The 20,457-nt window shown below is 46.1% G+C and overlaps 1 protein-coding gene across 3 annotated transcripts in view; it reads left to right on the forward strand.

The window, feature by feature from the left end:
• The first annotated feature begins 328 nt into the window (after positions 1 to 328).
• Positions 329 to 20,457, forward strand: part of LOC141126873 (uncharacterized) — a 36,420-nt gene continuing 16,291 nt past the window's right edge. For 2 of the 3 annotated variants that reach the window (XM_073612893.1, XM_073612895.1), the window contains exons 1-5: positions 329 to 391; positions 506 to 546; positions 2,304 to 2,618; positions 4,475 to 4,762; positions 8,961 to 9,122. In XM_073612893.1, coding sequence (XP_073468994.1) covers positions 510 to 546; positions 2,304 to 2,618; positions 4,475 to 4,762; positions 8,961 to 9,122 — 802 coding nt within the window. In that variant the 5' untranslated portion in view covers positions 329 to 391; positions 506 to 509. The remainder of the gene's footprint in view (positions 392 to 505; positions 547 to 2,303; positions 2,619 to 4,474; positions 4,763 to 8,960; positions 9,123 to 20,457) is intronic. The other variant, XM_073612894.1, reaches the window with a different exon arrangement.

The following is a 20,457-nucleotide window of genomic DNA, read 5'->3' on the forward strand; positions in this document are numbered from 1 at the left end:
CTGACTAATTCACTTTTGTGTGTAAATTTCAGCTTGAGCTATTGATCTCTGTAAACAACAAGCCTATTTCAGCAGGAAGATGAAAAAATCTTGTAAACATGAAACCATAAAAATACACAAAATTATTATGCATTCCCTTTAATATTTACCAGCTCTGGGTCTGAACTAAAAGCCTGGCTCTTATAGACAAAAAGGCCTCACTGTCTATGACTATAGAGGAAGTTTGGAAGTGCGTTTAATATGCTATATGGATAACTTCTACTTTCTGAAGTCTACTTGTGGTTATAACTTTATCGTAATGTTCCCAGACCCTCCACTTCCTGACCTCAGTGCTCATTTCCCTCTACTGCACTACTCAGCAATGATCAGATCAGCAGCAACCAAGACCCAGGTGAGTGCACATATGTATGATAGATAGATAGATAGATAGATAGATAGATAGATAGATATTGTATGTTATCTACCGCTATCTCTTTTTCTGCACTCATTGTGTTGCTCTCACCAGCAGGATGATTGTGCTGTGGGTTGTCGCTCTGATCTTTTGGGGTAAGTCTCTTATTGTACCCTTCATTATATACATTTAAATAAAATGGCACATATTTATGAGACATAATAAATACAGATTGACGGTCAAAGTCATTTTTTGGGAATTTGTAGTCCTTGTTGAGACCTAAGGTAGGGGAAAAAAATTATTTAAAAAAAAATTAGCACAAGGGATGATACTTACATTTAACCACTTCAGCTCTGAAGTATTTACCCGCTTCCGGACCAGGCCATTTTTTGCAATACGGCACTGCGTCACTTTAACTGACAATTGACGTCCTTTTTTGCCCACAAATTGAGCTTTCTTTTGGTGGTATTTGATCACCTCTGCGGCTCTTATTTTTTGCGCTGTAAACAAAAAAAAGAGCGACAATTTTGACGAAAAAACAATATTTTTTACTTTTTGCTGTAATAAATATCCACAAAAAAAAGTAAAAAAACAAATTTCTTCCTCAGTTTAGGCCAATATGTATTCTTCTACATATTTTTGGTAAAAAAAAAATCCCAGTTAGCGTATAATGATTGGTTTGTGCAAAAGTTAACGTGTCTACAAAATAGGGGATAGATTTATGGCGATTACATTTTTTTTTCTCACTAGTAATGGTGGTGATCTGCTATTTTTAGTGGGACTGCGACATTGCGGCGGACAGATCGGATACTTTTTTGGAACCAGTGACATTTATACAGCGATCAGTGCTATAAAAATGCACTGAATACTGTATAAATGACACTGGCAGGGGTTAACACTAGGGGACGATCAAGGGGTTAAATGTTCCCTAGGGAGGTGTTTCTAACTGTGGGGGAAGGGGACTGACTGAAGTACAGGGAGATCGCTGTTCCTGATCACTAGGAACAGAGATCACTCTGAACTCCCCTGACAGAACGGGGATCTGCTTTGTTTACACTGGGAGGGGGCTTGTGATCAGCACTGTCCAGACAGAGGGTCAGGGGTCATGCAGCCTCTTAGGACAGTCAGAGGAGAATGAAAACTCATCCTACAAACTTTAACCAGACACTGATAGAAGTCACAAGACAGAGATCGGGAATACTGCTTATGAGAAAAGGTATTTATCAGTTTATATTTACTAAAATAATTGCATTTCCATGTTCTGTGTACTGTGGGAGACCAGAATGCAGTGAATGCAGGGTCCTGGGTTTAGTAACACTTTAAGAACAAGCTGAAGTTAGAAGCTGATTGGTTTCTATGCACAGCTGTACCAGATTTTTTGCACTCTCCAGTTTTAGTAAATCAACCCCAATGTCTCCTTCTCCATATTGGTGTAGCCCAGCACCTGGCTACAGGGATCTAACACCTGCTTACAGACCTGCTGGTTGGTGCATCTCCAGCGGGTTCCCAAAGAGCTGTAGTGACTCAGGGACGGCAGCAGATGGAGCCACAGCACACAGCGGGGCACATAGGCATTTGACAAGACTAGAAGTATCAGATGCTGAAGATCCTTCAACCAATGGAGATCTGCAGGAGATCGCTGACTGTGGTCACTGACATCAGGACTGTCACATGGATGTTTTTTAATTGTTTTTCTTTTTAGCTACCGAGTCACTTTAATAGCTAGGTGGAAGACTAGGTTTATGTTGTGCGTTATCATTGCAAAAGATTGTAATGTTTGTTCTAAACTCCAGTTTGGAGGCCAGAGAAAAAAAAAATATCTATCATTTTGTGGAGTTCTTCCTTTGTACTCTAGATGATTCTTTCATTTATACATTTTTGTAAACATTTATCCTATTTATTTATTGTATAGCCTACCAAACGAATGTGTCCTATGGTGGAGCAGCAATGGGGCAGGAAACCCCGAGACGATCGGTCCTACTTCCTCTGCGGGGCAAGTTTGAAATGCCCCTATCTGATGTAGAGTGGAAGAAAGAAGGGCAGTTACTGGCTAAAATAAACAGGGGGCGCTGTGCTTATGGCTGTGGTAATACATCCCAGCTCTTCTCCAATGGGAGCTTGTGGCTGAGTCATGGTGGAAAGGAAGAGGAAGGAAGATACTCGGTGACGGTGTATAATGCAACTGGTATTTTCATACATAAGGTGGACATCACACTATGGATTATAGGTAAGTACTGTGACAGACCTCAGAAGAAATAGAATGTTGGGGGTAGGGCGCACACTTATAAGATTAACACAACTTTATAATGTAGTGCAGGGGTCAGGAATAGGTAATGTACAGAATGCAGGGGTCAGGAATAGGTAATGTACAGAATGCAGGGGTCAGGAATAGGTAATGTACAGAATGCAGGGGTCAGGAATAGGTAATGTACAGAATGCAGGGGTCAGGAATAGGTAATGCACAGAGTGCAGGGGTCAGGAATAGGTAATGTACAGAATGCAGGGGTCAGGAATAGGTAATGCACAGAGTGCAGGGGTCAGGAATAGATAATGTACAGAGTGCAGGGGTCAGGAATAGGTAATGTGCAGAGTGCAGGGGTCAGGAATAGGTATTGTGCAGAGTGCAGGGGTCAGGAATAGCTAATGTGCAAAGTACAGGGGTCAGGAACAAATCACGTACAAAGTGCAGGGGTCAGGAATAGGTAATGTAATGAGTGCATAGTGCAAAGTACATATACTGTAACCATGCATTGGCACACATCTTTTCTGTGGTGATCTGTTTTGCGGATGCTTTTTCATTTTTGGTCTATTTATAACAGGTTCTAATATAGTTTTGCATACATTCTGGCCTTGCCTTGGTGAATCACCCTGTGTACCTCTGCTGGCCTGTCCCATCTTCAGCTCCCTGACATAATATGCCTCTCCATGGCACTTGCCAATTGGTGAACTGCTGGTTCCTGTTACATTTTTAAACCCATCCATGGTTTATATATTTGGACTTTATTGTCTCCTGAAGAAGTGAACTTTGCTTCACTAAACGCATCGAGAATAATATCAGTACCTGTGAAAACGTTGTCCTTATATGGAACATACACCAATGTTTATATTTTTTATCTTAGCAATGCATGGTTATGTGTACTTTGCACCTTGCTTTTAACCTTGATATGGTGTGGGCCCCACAATGTTCTCCATGTTCTGCTGTGTGCCCCATAATGTGCCTCATGTTCTGCTGTGTGCCCTGTGATGTGCCCCATGCCCTGTTGTGTGTCCTATGCCCTGCTGTGAGCCCCATGATGTGCCCAAGGTTCTGCTGTGAACCCCATGTTCTGCTCTTTACCCTGTGATGTGCGCCATGACCTGCTGTGAGCCCCACAATGTACCCTATGTTCTGCTGTGTGCCCCATGTTCTGTCCAAGGTTCTGCTGTGAGCCCCATGATGTGCCCCATCTTTTGCTGTGTGCCACATGATGTGCCCCATGTTCTGCTGTGTGCCCTACATTGTATCCCATGTTCTATGTGCCCCATAATGTGCCCTGCTGTCCCCCCCTGTAATGTGCCATAACCTCCTGTGCTCTGCCCTGCTGTCCCCTGTACACTACTTACCTCAAGTTAAACCCAGAACTGAGCATCTGCGCAGAAAAAAAAAACAGCACAAATTTCACATAAAATAGGTAAGTTCTAGGATTTCTTTTCTATTATTTAATGCTATTTCTTAAAATAATTGCTGTTATATCACAGCTCGCTGATCACGCCAATGTCCTGTGAGCTGTAGATCTGAATGCTACAGGGTATAGTACACCTAAATTGTTAGCCCCACTTCTGAACCCCAATGATTGCCTTACCCATGCCCCAGTTAATTTTATTCGCTTGAATTACTTTTTCCATCATGGGCGTGAGTGGGGCCTCAAGTCTAAATTTTGCCTAAGGCCTCACTAAGCCCAGAGCCGCCTCTGATTGTATGTAATTAGGACTTATACAGTCTGATGAAGCTCCTGGGTCCTCTAGACTCAATGACCACCGAAGAACCACTTTTGTAATGTTCTACACTGATAGGATAAGTTGTCTCACTCTTTATCCCTATAGAGATCCCTGCAGAGCAAGTGCTGGGGCCTGGCAACACCTCAGTCCTGCTGCCTCTGGATTTGGAGTCACAACTCATCCAGGTGAATTGGAGGAAAGATGAGCAGCCAATGGGGGAGATCTTTAGGGGTATCTGTATCACTGGCTGCAATGAGACATACAGCATACTCCTTAATGGCAGCTTCCTCCTGAGACGTGTCCAGAGAGAGGACGAGGGAAGATACTCTGCAGAGGTGTATGATGAGCATAACATCCTGATCCACCAGACGGAGATCCTCCTGTACTTTTATGGTAAGAGAACATGGGGGGGGGGGGTTACAGTGACATTTGCAGGCCTTTTTTCAGCGGGAACGTGGAGGAGCGCAGTTCCGGCACCTCGAGCATTGAATGTATCTAATGGCAAGGGGGTGCTGGAGGATCTCTTGTTGCAGGGGTGGATCTATTTTTGCTGGTGGGGGAGGTGTTGTTTCTTGGAGGGTCTTATGTTGCTGGGGAGGGTGGCCTACAGTGGCGGCTAGTGCTCCTTTCTTAGGAGGGGGGGGGGGGGGCAAACAAATCCCCCCCAAAAAGCAGGATGTCACAAGTGGGTGGGCTTTTTGAAGGGTGGGCTTCAAAAAAAGAAAACTCATAGAAATCTATGCATCCGGTGCCCCGAATGGCGATTAGGGGCTGGCCATAGAGATTAAGGGGGCGGCGCCCCTGCGCCCCTTATGGACCAGCCGCAGCTGGTGGCCAATTGTTGCTGGGACTGATCCACTGTTGAGGGAGGTATTTATTGTTGCTAGTGGGGGTCTATTACTGCTGGGGAGGTGGGGGGGGTTGTTACGAGGGTATATTGTTCCTCTCTACCTCCCCCTGTCCCTCCATCACATACATGGGACTGTGTTCAAACTGGAGGAAGCTTTTGCCATCAGGGATCCAGAACAGGTAGTGCTTATTGTAGGGCTGTTGGCACTGAGAAAAACATTTTCATAGTGGACTCACACATGATCCCTAACCTATAACCTAACGTAGAACTGAAGATAAAACTTTTTTTCATTTTGGATAGAGTATAGGAGGGTTATGACCCCTGTGAGGTTTTTTTTCCCCTCATCTGTGTACCATTGTGGAGATTTCCCTTCACTTCCTGTCCCATAGCCGAAACAAGAAGTGAGAGGAAATCTCTTCAAAGTGAGGGGCTCCCAGGGTGTCACCAGAACTAGTGTCCCCATTGGAATTTGGTATTTTCTTTTATTGTTACTTTAGATAATGGTAAACAGGACATATAGAAACGATGAATCTCCCTAATGGGGACACAGACAGCAGTAATAACTGACAGGGGTTCTAATCCCTCTCAGCTCTGTCCAAAACCAGGAAAAAAAAGGTTTTAGTTATACTTTAACCACTTCCTGCCCATGCTATAGCTGAAAGACAGCTGCAGTGCAGGCTTAACTTCCCGGGAGGACGTACATGGACGTCTTTCCCATGATCACGCTGTCCGCGCCCCCTGCAGACTCAGCTGATCCCAGATCAGGGTAAAGGGCCAATCACAGCGGCCCTTTACGGCATGATCAGCTGTGTCCAATGACATCTGATCATGGGAAAAAAACACAAGCCGGTTATCGGCTTTATTTTCCTCACGCTGACAACTTGAGGAGAGAAAAGGAGAGCCAATAACTGGCTTGTGTTAAAGAGACATCAAAACTGACAATTAGGGCACTGATTATCAGTGCAGTCCCAACAGTGCCCACCAGTAATGCCAATCAGTGCCTCCTCATCAGTGTCGCCTATCAGTGCCCATCAATGGAACTTATCAGTGCCCATTAGTGCCACCTATCAGCACCACCTAACAGTGCCCATCAGTGCTGCCTATCAGTGCCACCTATCAGAGCCTGTGTAGCATAATCACGCAATTGTCTTTCAAAGTGTAACAGTGCTGAAAGCTGAAAATTGGCCTGGGCAGGAAGGGGGTGAAAGTGCCCAGTAAGTGGTTAACCTAACCCAACAAATTTCCCACATCCTCACCTTGTGCTTAAAGCTGAAATTCAAGCATGACTTTTATATAAATATGTTCCTTGAGAGCCACAAAGAATATACATTCACTTTGTGTGTTCCAAATGCCTTTGCAAACCCAGAGATGACCTTGTAAATGTAGCAGCAACATCATCACTGTGCTGGGCATAGTCTGTGCAGAAAGAAGGGCTGTGGGAGGGGTCCAGCAGCTCCACCCACTACAGGCTGCCTACAGAAAACTAGAGGAGGGGGCGGAGACCAGACCAGCCACCCTGCAAAAGGAGAGAGAGCAGCAGTGACCTGTCTTTATAACTATAGTCTCCGCCCCCTCCACTTTTTTTTTTTTTTTTATAGTAGTTTAGCAAGGGGGAGTTGGGCAAACAAAAACAGCAGACCTTGCTTTTTAGGTGTAACTTTAACCACTTGCGGACCGCCCGCAATGTACTGTGAATGGACAGCCTGTACAAGCAAAGCTACGTACTGGTATGTTGCTGCCCATTTCCAGGTTTAGGGGACGTGCATGCACCCCCCCTTCCTCCCCCTCCCGCTAAAACCCGCATTTTTGATTCACGGCCGGGACCTGCTGATTGGTCAATCACAGCTTAGAGCCCTGTGTTGACAGTCAACACAGGGCTCTGTACAGAGGGAATGATCTCTCTGTGTCTTCGCCCTGCAAAGCAGGTAGAAAAAACAAAGAGATCTTTAGTAGAAAGCAGCACACATTACACATAGTTAGGCACACATTTAACCCCTTGAGATGTTAAACCCTTCCCAGCCAGTGTCATTAGTACAGTGACAGTGTATATTATTAGCACTGATCACTGTATTGGTGTCACTGGTGATGTCAGTGGCAGTCAGTCAGTTCCCATTCAGTGTCAGATTGCCCACCGCATCACAGTCCCACTATAGGTGGCTGATCACCGCAATTTGTAGTATAAAAAATAAAGAAATAAAAATTCCAGTATATATACCATAGTTTGTAGACGCTATAACTTTCATGCAAACCAATTATTACACATTTTTTATACATTTTTTAACCAAATACAAAGCAGAATACATTTTGGCCTATATTTATGAAGAAGTTTGATTTTTATTTATTTTTTTTTTATTGGATATGTTTTATAGCAAAATATTGTTTTTTTTTCCAAATGTCTGCTCTTTTTTCATTTACACAATAAAAAACCCAGTGGTAATCAATAGCCACCAAAAGAAAGCTCTATTTGTGTGAAAAATGATAACAATTTCACTTGGGTACAGTGTTGCATGACCACGCAATTTCCAGATTAAGTAGTGCGGTGCTAAATAGCAAAAAATGGCCTGGTCATAAAGGGGGGGTAAAACCTTTCGGAGGTCAAGTGGTTAATGTTTGTTCTGCAATAAGCGCTCATCTCCTGCCTGCCAGCCAAGTTTCCTCTGAATGTACATTAAAGTGGGAGTAAACTTCCATCTATGACTTTTACCTATAGGTAAGCTTATAGTAAGGCTTACCCATAAGTACAGTAAATATCTCCCAAACGTGCGACGTTCAGGAGATATTTATTTTTGATACAGCCGGTGAGGACACTGGCGCATGCGCTCTGAAGAAGCAGAATCACGTGCTGTTTCCCCTCAGGGTCCTGTGCCGTAAACGGCGGCTACCACGCACATGTGTATAAGTGACGTCATTCTCGGCTCCCACCACTCACACAGCCGGAGTCCGCAAACCCGGAAGGAAGATCAGGTGAAAATGGAAGCATCTTCAGCAGTGACATTGTGGCACTGGAAGGCTTTGTTCTAAGGTAAGTTTCACATAATGTGCTAGTATGTGATGCATGCTAGCACATTACGGCTTTACCTTGCAGAATTTAAAAAAGAAACAGCGGTTTACTACCGCTTTAAGGCTCCATTCACGCCAATGCAATTTTTGAACATCACATTTAGAGCAGCTATTTCAAGGTATGTTAGCAAAGTGTGTTTGGGTGCCATTAGGAATGAATGGCACTGCTGCGAGGCTGCAAAAGGAATGTTTGATTTTCCGCATTGCAGGAAAGCGTGCGATTTTGTGCGCAGTCCCACATCATACAAATGTTAACCAGGCCTTAACCACACATGCACATTTCAGTGTACATTCTCGCATGCCTCTCTGTGCATGAGCAGATGTTATATCATCTTGGGCAGGGCCATCAAGATGACCCGAAGATGATGGGCTTGGCAGAAGATCAGTTAGGATCAGTCAGGATGTTAGTGGCGCCAAAAGAGCAATGGGGAGAGACCGCGTCCGTCACATCGCTGGAGGGGGCGCTTTGGCAGGTAAGTCTATCTAAAAAGTGCCTATAAAAGCATACATAAATATTTCTACTACACATACATATAGTCGTAAAAGTCTGGAGGACATGCAGGATACTTTAGTCCTACATTAAGATATGGTGACCATTTGGGTTAAGCTTGGGACCGCAGAGGGATTGCTGGGATTTCCTCTCGTCATTTATCCCTGTATGTCCTCTAATTTCTGGCACAGGCAACCAGACTGAGAAGAAATCACCGGATCGGGTATCAAAATCACGGCTGCCAGATCCAGCAATCATCCTCATCTTTGAGGGTGCTATCTTCGTTCTAGCCCTTGTGGTGTCCATGGTGTATCTGGGAAAATGCCTGTGCAAAAGAAGGAATCAAAAAACGGGTAAGAAGGACACACAACTGTTATATTGATAAGGTTAAGAACTTCAATCGAGCTCCAGGTTATCTGCTGCTGTTTCTAATTAGAAAGTGTGGATACGCATGCATTCTAGAAGTAAACACTCTCTGACACACGTTCAGCTCGGTTACTTCTTACACTTCTGGTTTATTCCAGGGCGGTGCTAATGTTTTATACAGAGAAGATAATAGATTATACGTCATTGCTATGTCAGTCTAATAGGTACATAGAAGAGAAATGGAGAGACTTGATGCCGAGGCTTGGTTGTTGCTGGTTCTGTCTTCACTTCCGCATTCTTCTAATGTGGGGGAAGCAGGGAGGGTAGCCACCATTTTCAGAATCAAGAAGCAGAGCTAATCTGTATACTATATAATAAGTAAGGAGTTGCATAGAAACATGTACACACATAAAAAAATAGGCATTTTTATGATTATCATTATGTACATTACATTCATCCACAATATGCAGTACTCAGGCTTTATCCCTGCTGTCCATAGTTCCCTATCGCAGATCACCACCATTACTAGTAAAACAAAAAATTAATAATAAAAATGCCATAAAACTATCCCCTATTTTGTAGACGCTATAACTTTTGCGTAAACCAATCAATATACTCTTATGGCGATTTTTTTTTTACCAAAAATATGTAGAAGAATACATATCGGCCTAAACAGAGGACAAAAATAGTTTTTTATGTATTTTTGGGGGATATTTATTATAGCAAAAAGTAAAAAATATTGTGTTTTTTTTCAGCGCTCTTTTTTTGTTTATAGCGCAAGAAAAAAAAAAAGGACGTCAATTTTGTTTGGGTGCAATGTCGCACGACCGTGCAATTGTCAGTTAAAGAGAAGCAGTGCCGAATCGCAAAAAGAGCTCTGGTCAGGAAGGGGGTAAAATCTTCTGGGGCTGAAGCGGTTAAAGCAGGGTTAGGTTAAAAAAAATATCTCAAGCTGTGAACATCTCACGGAGCACTGTTCAATCCATCATCCGAAAATGGAAAGAGTATGGCACAACTGCAAACCTACCAAGACATGGCCGTCCACTTAAACTGACAGGCCGGGCAAGGAGAGCATTCATCAGAGAAGCAGCCAAGAGGCCCATGGTAACTCTGGAGGAGCTTCAGAAATCCACAGCTCAGGTGGGAGAATCCACAGGACAACTATTAAGCCTCTTACACACGATTGGATTGTTGGCCAACAGAGAGTCAGACTTTTGTCAAAAGGGCGTGTGCCTGGATCTTGTCTTACATACTAATGGCACACAATTGTCGGCCAACAAACACGAACGTAGTGATGTAATATGTGGAATTTCAGCTCTTGAGCGCCACCCTTTGGGCGCCTTCTGCTAATGTCGTGTTTGGTGAGCATTGATTCTGAGCATGCGTGCTTGTACTTTGGACTTTTGTGTGACAGACTTGTGTACAGACGATACGAAAATCTGACAACAGACCCGTTGTTCGCCTAAAATTTATTAGCCTGCCATCCAACATTTGTTAGCCAAAAGGGGACAACAATTGTCTGAAGGAGCGTATTAATGGTCGGATTTTAGGTCAACAGTCTGTCATCACACAATCCCCTGCCAACAATCGGATCGTGTGTATGAGGCTTTAGTCATGCACTCCACAAATCTGGCCTTTATGGAAGAGTGTCAAGAAGAAAGCAATTGTTGTCAGTTAGCAGTTGTCAAGTCAGTTAGCTGCACTTACAGTGTATTGTGTATATATATGCATCCCAGATGTTGTGTGTGTATGTATATATATATATATATATATATATATATATATATACACTGTATTCAGTTTAGCTAGATCCTTTCCTGTTATTATCTTCCTACTGACAGGCAGGCAGGTGTTGTTACAGTACAGCTCCCTGAAGAAAATTGCTGGTGTTCTTCTGATCCTATTAGTACCACAGTCAGGCAGCTACACTATTTACAGTTAGTGTAGTGTGTCCTCCTCACAGTGTTCAGCTAAAGCTACAAGTTAGTGTAGTGCGTCCTCTGAACAATGTTCAGCTAAAGCTACAAGTTAGTGTAGTGCACAGTGTTCAGCTAAAGCTACAAGTTAGAGTAGTGCGACCTCTGCACAGTGTTCAGCTAAAGCTACAAGTTAGTGTAGTGCGTCCTCCTCACAGTGTTCAGCTAAAGCTACAAGTTAGTGTAGTGCGACCTCTGCATAGTGTTCAGCTAAAGCTACAAGTTAGTGTAGTGCATCCTCTGAACAGTGTTCAGCTAAAGCTACAAGTTAGTGTAGTGCACAGTGTTCAGCTAAAGCTACAAGTTAGTGTAGTGCATCCTCTGAACAGTGTTCAGCTAAAGCTACAAGTTAGTGTAGTGCACAGTGTTCAGCTAAAGCTACAAGTTAGTGTAGTGCGACCTCTGCACAGTGTTCAGCTAAAGCTACAAGTTAGTGTAGTGCGTCCTCCTCACAGTGTTCAGCTAAAGCTACAAGTTAGTGTAGTGCGTCCTCTGAACAATGTTCAGCTAAAGCTACAAGTTAGTGTAGTGCACAGTGTTCAGCTAAAGCTACAAGTTAGTGTAGTGCAACCTCTGCACAGTGTTCAGCTAAAGCTACAAGTTAGTGTAGTGCGTCCTCCTCACAGTGTTCAGCTAAAGCTACAAGTTAGTGTAGTGCGACCTCTGCACAGTGTTCAGCTAAAGCTACAAGTTAGTGTAGTGCATCCTCTGAACAGTGTTCAGCTAAAGCTACAAGTTAGTGTAGTGCGTCCTCTTCACAGTGTTCAGCTAAAGCTACAAGTTAGTGTAGTGCGACCTCTGCACAGTGTTCAGCTAAAGCTACAAGTTAGTGTAGTGCAACCTCTGCACAGTGTTCAGCTAAAGCTACAAGTTAGTGTAGTGCGTCCTCCTCACAGTGTTCAGCTAAAGCTACAAGTTAGTGTAGTGCGACCTCTGCACAGTGTTCAGCTAAAGCTACAAGTTAGTGTAGTGCGTCCTCTTCACAGTGTTCAGCTAAAGCTACAAGTTAGTGTAGTGCGACCTCTGCACAGTGTTCAGCTAAAGCTACAAGTTAGTGTAGTGCATCCTCTGAACAGTGTTCAGCAAAAGCTACAAGTTAGTGTAGTGCACAGTGTTCAGCTAAAGCTACAAGTTAATGTAGTGCGACCTCTGCACAGTGTTCAGCTAAAGCTACCTGTAGAAGGTTGGTGGTGTTTTCCTGATGTTATCACTACCGCAGGTAGCTACATTATTTACACGTTAGTGTAGTGCGACCTCTGCACAGTGTTCAGCTAAAGCTACCTGTAGAAGATTGGTGGTGTTTTCCTGATCCTATCACTACCACAGGCAGCTAAATTATTTACACGTTAGTGTAGTGTGACCGCTGCACAGTGTTCAGCTAAAGCTACCTGTAGAAGGTTGGTGGTGTTTTCCTGATCCTATCACTACCGCAGGCAGCTACATTATTTACACGTGAGTGTAGTGCGTCCTCAAAACAGTGTTCAGCTAAAGCTACCTGTAGAAGGTTGGTGGTGTTTTCCTGATCCTATCACTACCGCAGGCAGCTATTATTTTAATGTTGGTGTAGTGCGTCCTCTGCACAGTGTTCAGCTAAAGCTACAAGTTAGTGTAGTGCGACCTCTGCACAGTGTTCAGCTAAAGCTACCTGTAGAAGATTAGTAGATATATAACAAATGCGTGCAAGCGCTCAGGACAGAATTAGAGGGTACAGTATTAAAAATGATGTAAATTCGATCAATGGACCAAAAAACAAATATGGACAAGACTGCAAGATGATACAATCAATAGTAAAATGTAACAATCTAGTTGTAGCTGCAAGACAGTCTCATTAATAGTCCATAGCTACAGCCGTGGATGGCAGTAAACTTGTATTAAGGAGATAAGGGCAAAATAAAGCAAGGTTGAAATGTCTCTAACTGGAATGTCTATAGTCTGTGACCAGCGCTGAGAGCAGGCTTTTCCGAGTGAGCAGAGTCAGCTCTCCATATAACCATAAAAGAGAAAAGAGAAAAAAGCGCCTCTGAGTGCAGGTATTTATTGCTGACAATAATAAGTTATCCACACTTACAGTAAGGTAAGGTTACAAAATGGGAAATTACTTCCGTGACAATCTCAGCGTCCATGGTATGGATCCGGCGTGATGAGCGGTGAGGGATGGTGAAGCATTCGCGCAAGCTCAGAAACGCGTTGTGGTTCTCTTCACTTCTGTGACGTCACACGCCCTCGTTTAGGATTACGAGACTGTCATCCAGCGCAGCGGCTTGTTTGCTTCCTCCCGTGGAGGATCGAGACCATCCTTCACCGCTCATCACGCCGGATCCATACCATGGACGCTGAGATTGTCACGGCAGTCATGTCCCATTTTGTAACCGGTCTTCTCCTTACCTTACTGTAAGTGTGGATAACTTATTATTGTCAGCAATAAATACCTGCACTCAGAGGCGCTTTTTTTTTTTTCTTCTTTCTTTTTTTTCTCTTTTTTATTCTCTTTTTTCTTCTATGTAGAAGATTAGTGGTGTTCTCATACTACAGGCAGGCAGTTGATTTTGCTAGCTGCAGTATCAGTATATATATATATATATATATATATATATATATATATATATATATATATATATATATATATATATATAATATATCCCAGCTTAGTGCAGCTACATCTCACTGCAGGCCATTAGTATGTCTGGAAGGCCAACAAGGAGAGGCAGACAGTCACAAGCCAATAAAGGAGGGCAAGCAGGCTCTGTGTCTAGAGGCAACATAGCTGGTCATGGACACGGTGCATCCTCATCAGCATGTGGCCGTGTGACACGCTTGGCCTTTTTTTCGGCAGCTGGCCGCGTTGAGCCGTAACATACGGAAGACTTGGTAGAGTGGATGACCAAGCCGTCCTCATCCTCCTCATCCTCTCTCACCCATGCTCAGGGTACATTGTCTGGCAAAGCAGCTGCCAACGCGGCCTCTTCCCTCGGCTCAATGACATCAGTGACTCCTTCCCTAGCCCCACCATGTCCTCCTGAGGAGTCCCTCAAACTGTTTGACCGCAGTGTTGGGTACATGCTCCAGGAGGATGCCCAGCGTTTAGAAGGCTCTGACGATGATACTGAGCTAGATGAAGGCAGTAACGTGAGCATGGACAGAGGGGGTGCCCAAGAAGGACAGCAATCTGGAAGTCATGCTCCCTCTGCTGCAGCATACTGCCAGGTTTGCTCCAGTGATGAGGAGGGAGGGGATGATGAGGTCACTGACTCAACGTGGGTGCCTGATAGGAGAGAGGAGGAGGCACATCACCAACGAGGCAGGATACCCTCCAGGGGCCAGCCTAAGGGCAGCACACTGACTGCATCACACCGCAAAGCTCCGCATGTGCAGGGCACTGCTGTCTCTGCGCGTTATTCCAAAAGTTCTTTGGCGTGGGCCTTTTTTGAGACGAGTGCATCAGATCGCGCCACTGCTATTTGCAACATATGTCTCAAGCGTATCTCGCGTGGCCAAAACATCTCCCGCTTGGGCACCACATGCTTGACTAGACATGTTGACCTGCCATGTAGTTCGTTGGCAAGCGTACCTAAAAGACCCACACCAAAGAACAAATAGGACCTCTTCTTGCTCCTCATCAGCTGAGATCTCCAACCCCACTATACCTTCAGTCCTCTCTGAGACCTGCACAGTGTGTCACAGCCAAGTACTTGTGAGCAATCTGCTTTCCGTACACCGACGTCAGATTGTACAAGGCAAATTTCCCTGCCCAGCTGCTGCACCGCCGAAAGAAGTTCGCTCCCAGCCATCCACATGCCCAGCGGTTGAATGCCAGCTTGGCAAAATTGCTAGCACTTCAACTGCTACCTTTTCAGTTGGTAGACTCTGCCCCCTTCTGTGAGTTTGTGGAATGTGCGGTTCCTCAGTGGCAGGTACCCAAACGCCACTTTTTCTCACAGAAGGCGATTCCGGCTCTCTACCGGCATGTGGAAGGCAATGTCCATGCCCTGCTGGACAGGGCGGTCAGCGGTAAGGTGCATATTACCACTGATTTATGGTCCAGCAGGCATGGACAGGGACATTACCTAAGTTTCAGGGTGCATTGGGTGACTCTGCTGGCAGCTGGGAATGATGCCGGACAAGGTGCAGTAGTGTTGGAGGTTGTTCCGCCACCACGCCTACAAAATGCCACTACTAATGATTCTGACACACCTCTCTCCTCCACCCCCTCCTCTTCTTCTTCCTCCATTGCCTCTTCCTGTGCTTTGTCCTCGGAACCAGCGGTGCTCCGTAGGCGTTCAAGGGGCTACGCAAGTATGCAGGCCAAAAGATGCCATGCGGTGCTTGAGCTGGTGTGCTTGAGGGACATTAGCCACACTGGGGCAGAGGTTCTGTCAGCTCTGCAGGGGCAGGTTCAGAGGTGGTTGATGCCACGCCAACTTAAGGCAGGAATGGTGGTTTGCGACAATGGCACCAACCTCCTCTCCGCCCTCCGACAGGGACAAATGACCCATGTGCCCTGTTTGGCTCATGTCCTTAACTTGGTGGTGCAGTGGTTCTTGGGCAGGTACCCGGGCTTACAGGATGTCCTGAGGCAGGCCAGGAAAGTCTGTGTGCATTTCCGCCGGTCATATAATGCCAGTGCTCGGCTGGCAGACCTCCAAAAGGAATTTAACCTGCCCAAGAACCGCCTAATCTGTGACATGCCCACCAGGTGGAACTCAACGTTGGCCATGCTGCAGCGGCTGCACACGCAGCAGAGGGCCATCAATGAGTACCTGTGCGACTATGGCACCAGGACAGGGTCAGGGGAGCTTGTTTTTTTTCCCCATGCCAGTGGGCCATGATCAGGGATGCATGCACTGTCCTGTCACCATTTGAGGAGGCCACGAGGATGGTGAGCAGTGACAGTGCATGCATCAGTGACACTGTCCCCCTTGTCCACCTGTTGGAGCACATGCTGCCATGGAATAATGGACAGGGCACTAGAGACAGAACAGAGGCAGGAAGAGGAGGACTTCCTTAGCTCTCAAGGCCCCCTTTATCCAGACAGTGTTCCTGCGTGCCCGCCGATCACACAGGCAGAGGAGGAGGAGGATTGTGTCAGTATGGAGGTGGAACCTGGCACTCAGCATCAGTCTTTAAGGGATCATTTACAGTCCCAAGAAATGCATAGACTTGTACGTGGCTGGGAGGAGGTGGCTGCGGATCATGTCGTCCTTAGTGACCCAGAGGACTCCGGACTGAATGCTTCAGCAAACCTACGCTTCATGGCCTCCCTGATCCTGCAAAGCCTGCGGAAGGATCCTCGTATTCGTGGTATCAAGGAGAAGGAACAATACTGGCTGGCAACTCTCCTTGATCCCCGTTACAAGGGTAAGGTTGCGGACCTTATCCGTCGCAGAGGGAGCAGAGGATGAAACATCTTCGGGAGGCCTTGCAGAAAGGTCTGTTTAACGCGTTCCCAGAGACTGGGAGGCTACAAACTCCTGTTTCTGGACAACGTGTTGCTGAGGCTTTGGTCAGTCAAAGAAGGAGCAGTGGAGAAGGTGGCCGTCTGACCGTTGCGTTCAGACAATTTTTTAGTCCGCAGCCCCAAGATATGATCGGTTCCAGCAACCATCGCCAGTGTCTGTTTTACATGGTGCAGGAATACCTAGGGGCAAGATCTCACTTGGACACCTTTCCCACTGAAAATCCTCTGGGTTACTGGGTCTTGAGGATGGATCACTGGCCAGAGTTTGCACAGTATGCAATTGAGCTACTGGCCTGTCCTGCATCCAGCGTTCTTTCAGAACGCACATTCAGTGCTGCTGGAGGCTTTGTAACCGATCACAGGGTGCGTCTGTCCACCGACTCGGTCGATCGACTGACCTTCATAAAAATGAATCAGTCTTGGATCCCCACCAGCTACCAAGCACCTGATGCTGATGTAACCGAATAATTTTTTTTAAAATGTCAGATCCCTTCAAAGACTGCCTATGCTCATGCTGAGTGACTATCCTGTTATGCTGAGTAATTATCCTGTTCCTCCTCAATGATCATGCTGATAGCTTGTAAGAACATTTTTGGTTCTGGGCGCCGCCACCAATGCCTAAGGCCCAATTTTTTAGCCCCTGTTTAACAGGGGCATGTAATTACAATTTTTTATGCAATTCTTTGCAGCAGGGCTAGTTCCTGCGCTCCAACTAGAGTATCTGTGAGGGGTTGCAGTGTTCTGGCACCAGCACCAGTGCATACGGCCCAATTTTTCAGCCACTGTTTAACAGGGGCGTGTAATTACAATTTTTGATGCAATTCTTTGCAGCAGGGCTAGTTCCTGCGCTCCAACTAGAGTATCTGTGAGGGGTTGCAGTGTTGTGGCACCAGTGCCTAAGGCCCAATTTTTCAGCCCCTGTTTAACAGGCACGTGTAATTACAATTTTTGATGCAATTCTTTGCAGCAGGGCTAGTTCCTGCGCTCCAGCTAGAGTATCTGTGAGGGGTTGCAGTGTTGTGGCATCAGCACCAGTGCCTAAGGCCCAATTTTTCAGCCCCTGTTCAACAGGGACATGTAATTAGAATTCTTGATGTAATATTTCACAGCAGAGCCCGTTTCTGCGCCCACCAAGTGTAACTGTGAGGACTTACAGTGTTGTGGCACCAGCACCACTACCACCACCAAAGGCCCAATTTTTCTGCCCCTGTTCAACAGGGGCATGTAATTACAATTCTTGATCTAATATTTCACAGCAGGGCCCTGTGAGGGCTTACAGTGTTGTGGCCACAACAACACCTAAGGCCCAAATTTCTGCTGAGTATATAGGGCAGGCCCCTACTTTCAAACATCCAACTTATAAACGACTCCTACTTGCAAACTAAAGGAGACAACAGGAAGTAAGATGAAATCTACCCCTAGGAAGGGAAATTCTCTCCTGTAAGAGTTAATATGGGAAAACTTTTCTCCTTTACACTGATGCTTTATCACCAATCCTTGTTTCACTAAACCCCAAATTTTCAACATTTGTCATTGGGACAAAAAGTGAGGTGAAATCTTCTGAAGAGGAGCACAGACAGCAAAACAAATGTCACAGGGGTGATAACCCGTCCCTATGTTTTCCATAAAGCTTAAAAATAGATTTTTTTGGCTGGAGCTACAATTTAAAAATGTACCAGTTCAAAATTACAAACAGATTCTACTTAACAACAAACCTACAGTCTCTGTCTTGTTTGCACCCCACCCCCCAGTCCATTAAAAAATTGGGCCTTGGCCACTGGTGGCGGTACCCAGAACCAAAAATGTTCTTACAAGCTATCAGCATGAAAATTGAGGAGGAAGAGGATTGTCACTCAGCATAACAGGATAGTCATTCAGCATCAGCATAGGCAGTCTTGAAGGGATCTCACATTAAAAAAAAAATCAATCGGTTACATCAGCATCAGGTGCTTGGTAGCTGGTGATCCAAGACTGATTCATTTTTATGAAGGTCAGCCGATCGATTGATTCGGTGGGCAGGCGCACCCTGTGATCGGTTACAAAGCCTCCAGCAGCACTGAATGTGCATTCCGAAAGAACGCTGGATGCAGGACAGGCCAGTAGCTCAATTGAATACTGTGCAAGCTCTGGCCAGTGATCCTTCCTCAAGTTGGTGGGAAAGGTGTCCAAGTCTGATCTTGCCCCTAGGTAATCCTGCACCATGTGAATCAGACGCTGGCAATGGTTGCTGGAACCGATCAGACCTTGGGGCTGCGGACTAAAAAATTGTCTGAACGCAGACGGTCACCTTCTCCACCACTCCTTCTGACTGACCGAAGCCTCAGCAACACAATGTCCAGGAGGACCAGGAAATTGTAACCTCCTAAGCTCTGGAAACGCGTTGCACAAACTTTTCTGCAAGGCCTCCCGAAGATGTTTCATCCCCTGCTCCCTCTGTGACGGCAAGATAAGGTCCGCAACCTTACCCTTGTAACATGGATCAAGGAGGGTTGCCAGCCAGTAATCATCCTTCCCCTTGATACCACGAATATGAGGATCCTTCCGCAGGTTTTGCAGGATCAGGGAGGCCATGCAGCGTAGGTTTGCTGAGGCATTCGGTCAGGAGTCCTATCATCTAAGGATGACATGATCTGCAGCCTCCTCCTCCCAGCCACGTACAAGTCCATGGGTTTCTTCGGACTGTAAATGATCTCTTGAAGACTGCTGCTGATGCTGAGTGCCAGGCTCCACCTCCATGCTGACACAATCCTCCTCCTTTTCGTCCTCTTCCTGTGTGATCGGTGGGCACGCAGGAACACGGTCTGGATAAAGGGGGCCTTAAGAGGTAAGGAAGCCCTCCTCTTCCTCCCTCTGTTCTGCCTCAAGTGCCCTGTCCATTATTCCACGCAGCGTGTGCTCCAACAGGTGGAAAAGAGGGACAGTGTCACTGATGCATGCACTGTCACTGCTCACCATCCTCGTGGCCTCCTCAAATGGTGACAGGACAGTGCATGCATCCCTGATCATAGCCCACTGGCGTGGGGAAAAAAAACAAGGTCCCCTGACCCTGTCCTGGTGCCATAGTTGCATAGGTACTCATTGATGGCCCTCTGCTGCGTGTGCAGCCACTGCAGCATGGCCAATGTTGAGTTCCACCTGGTGGGCATGTCACAGATTAGGCGGTTGTTGGGCAGGTTAAATTCCTTTTGGAGGTCAGCCAGCCAAGCACTGGCATTATATGGCCTGCGGAAATGCACACAGACTTTGCTGGCATGCCTCAGGACATCCTGTAAGCCCAGGTATCTGCCCAAGAACCGCTGCACCACCAAGTTAAGGACATGAGCCAAACAGGGCACATGGGTCAGTTGTCCCTGTCGGAGGGCGGAGGGGAGGTTGGTTCCATTGTCTCAAACCACCATACCTGCCTTAAGCTGGCGTGGCGTCAACCACCTCTGAACCTGCCCTTGCAGAGCTGACAGAATCTCTTCCCCAGTGTGGCTCATGTCCCCCAAGCACACCAGCTCAAGCACCACATGGCATCTTTTTGCCTGCGTGCTTTCTTAGCCCCTTGAACGACTACGGAGCACCGCTGGTTCCGAGGACAAATCAGCCCAGGAAGAGGCCATGGAGGAAGAAGAAGAGGAGGGGGTGGAGGAGAGAAGTGTGGCAGAATCACCACTAGTAGAATTTTGGAGGCGTGGTGGCGGAACAACCTCCAACACTACTGCACCCTGTCCTGCGTCCTTCCCAGCTGCCAGAAGAGTTACCCAGTGTGCGGTGAAAGATAGGTAACATCTCTGTCCATGCCTGCTGGACCATGAGTCAGTGGTAATATGCACCTCACCGCTGACCGCCCTGTCCAGCGAGGCCAAGACATTGCCTTCCACATGCCGGTAGAGAGCCGGAATCGCC

This window comes from Aquarana catesbeiana, linkage group LG02, assembly GCF_042186555.1.
Source record: "Aquarana catesbeiana isolate 2022-GZ linkage group LG02, ASM4218655v1, whole genome shotgun sequence".
Classification (NCBI taxonomy): Eukaryota; Metazoa; Chordata; class Amphibia; order Anura; family Ranidae; genus Aquarana; species Aquarana catesbeiana.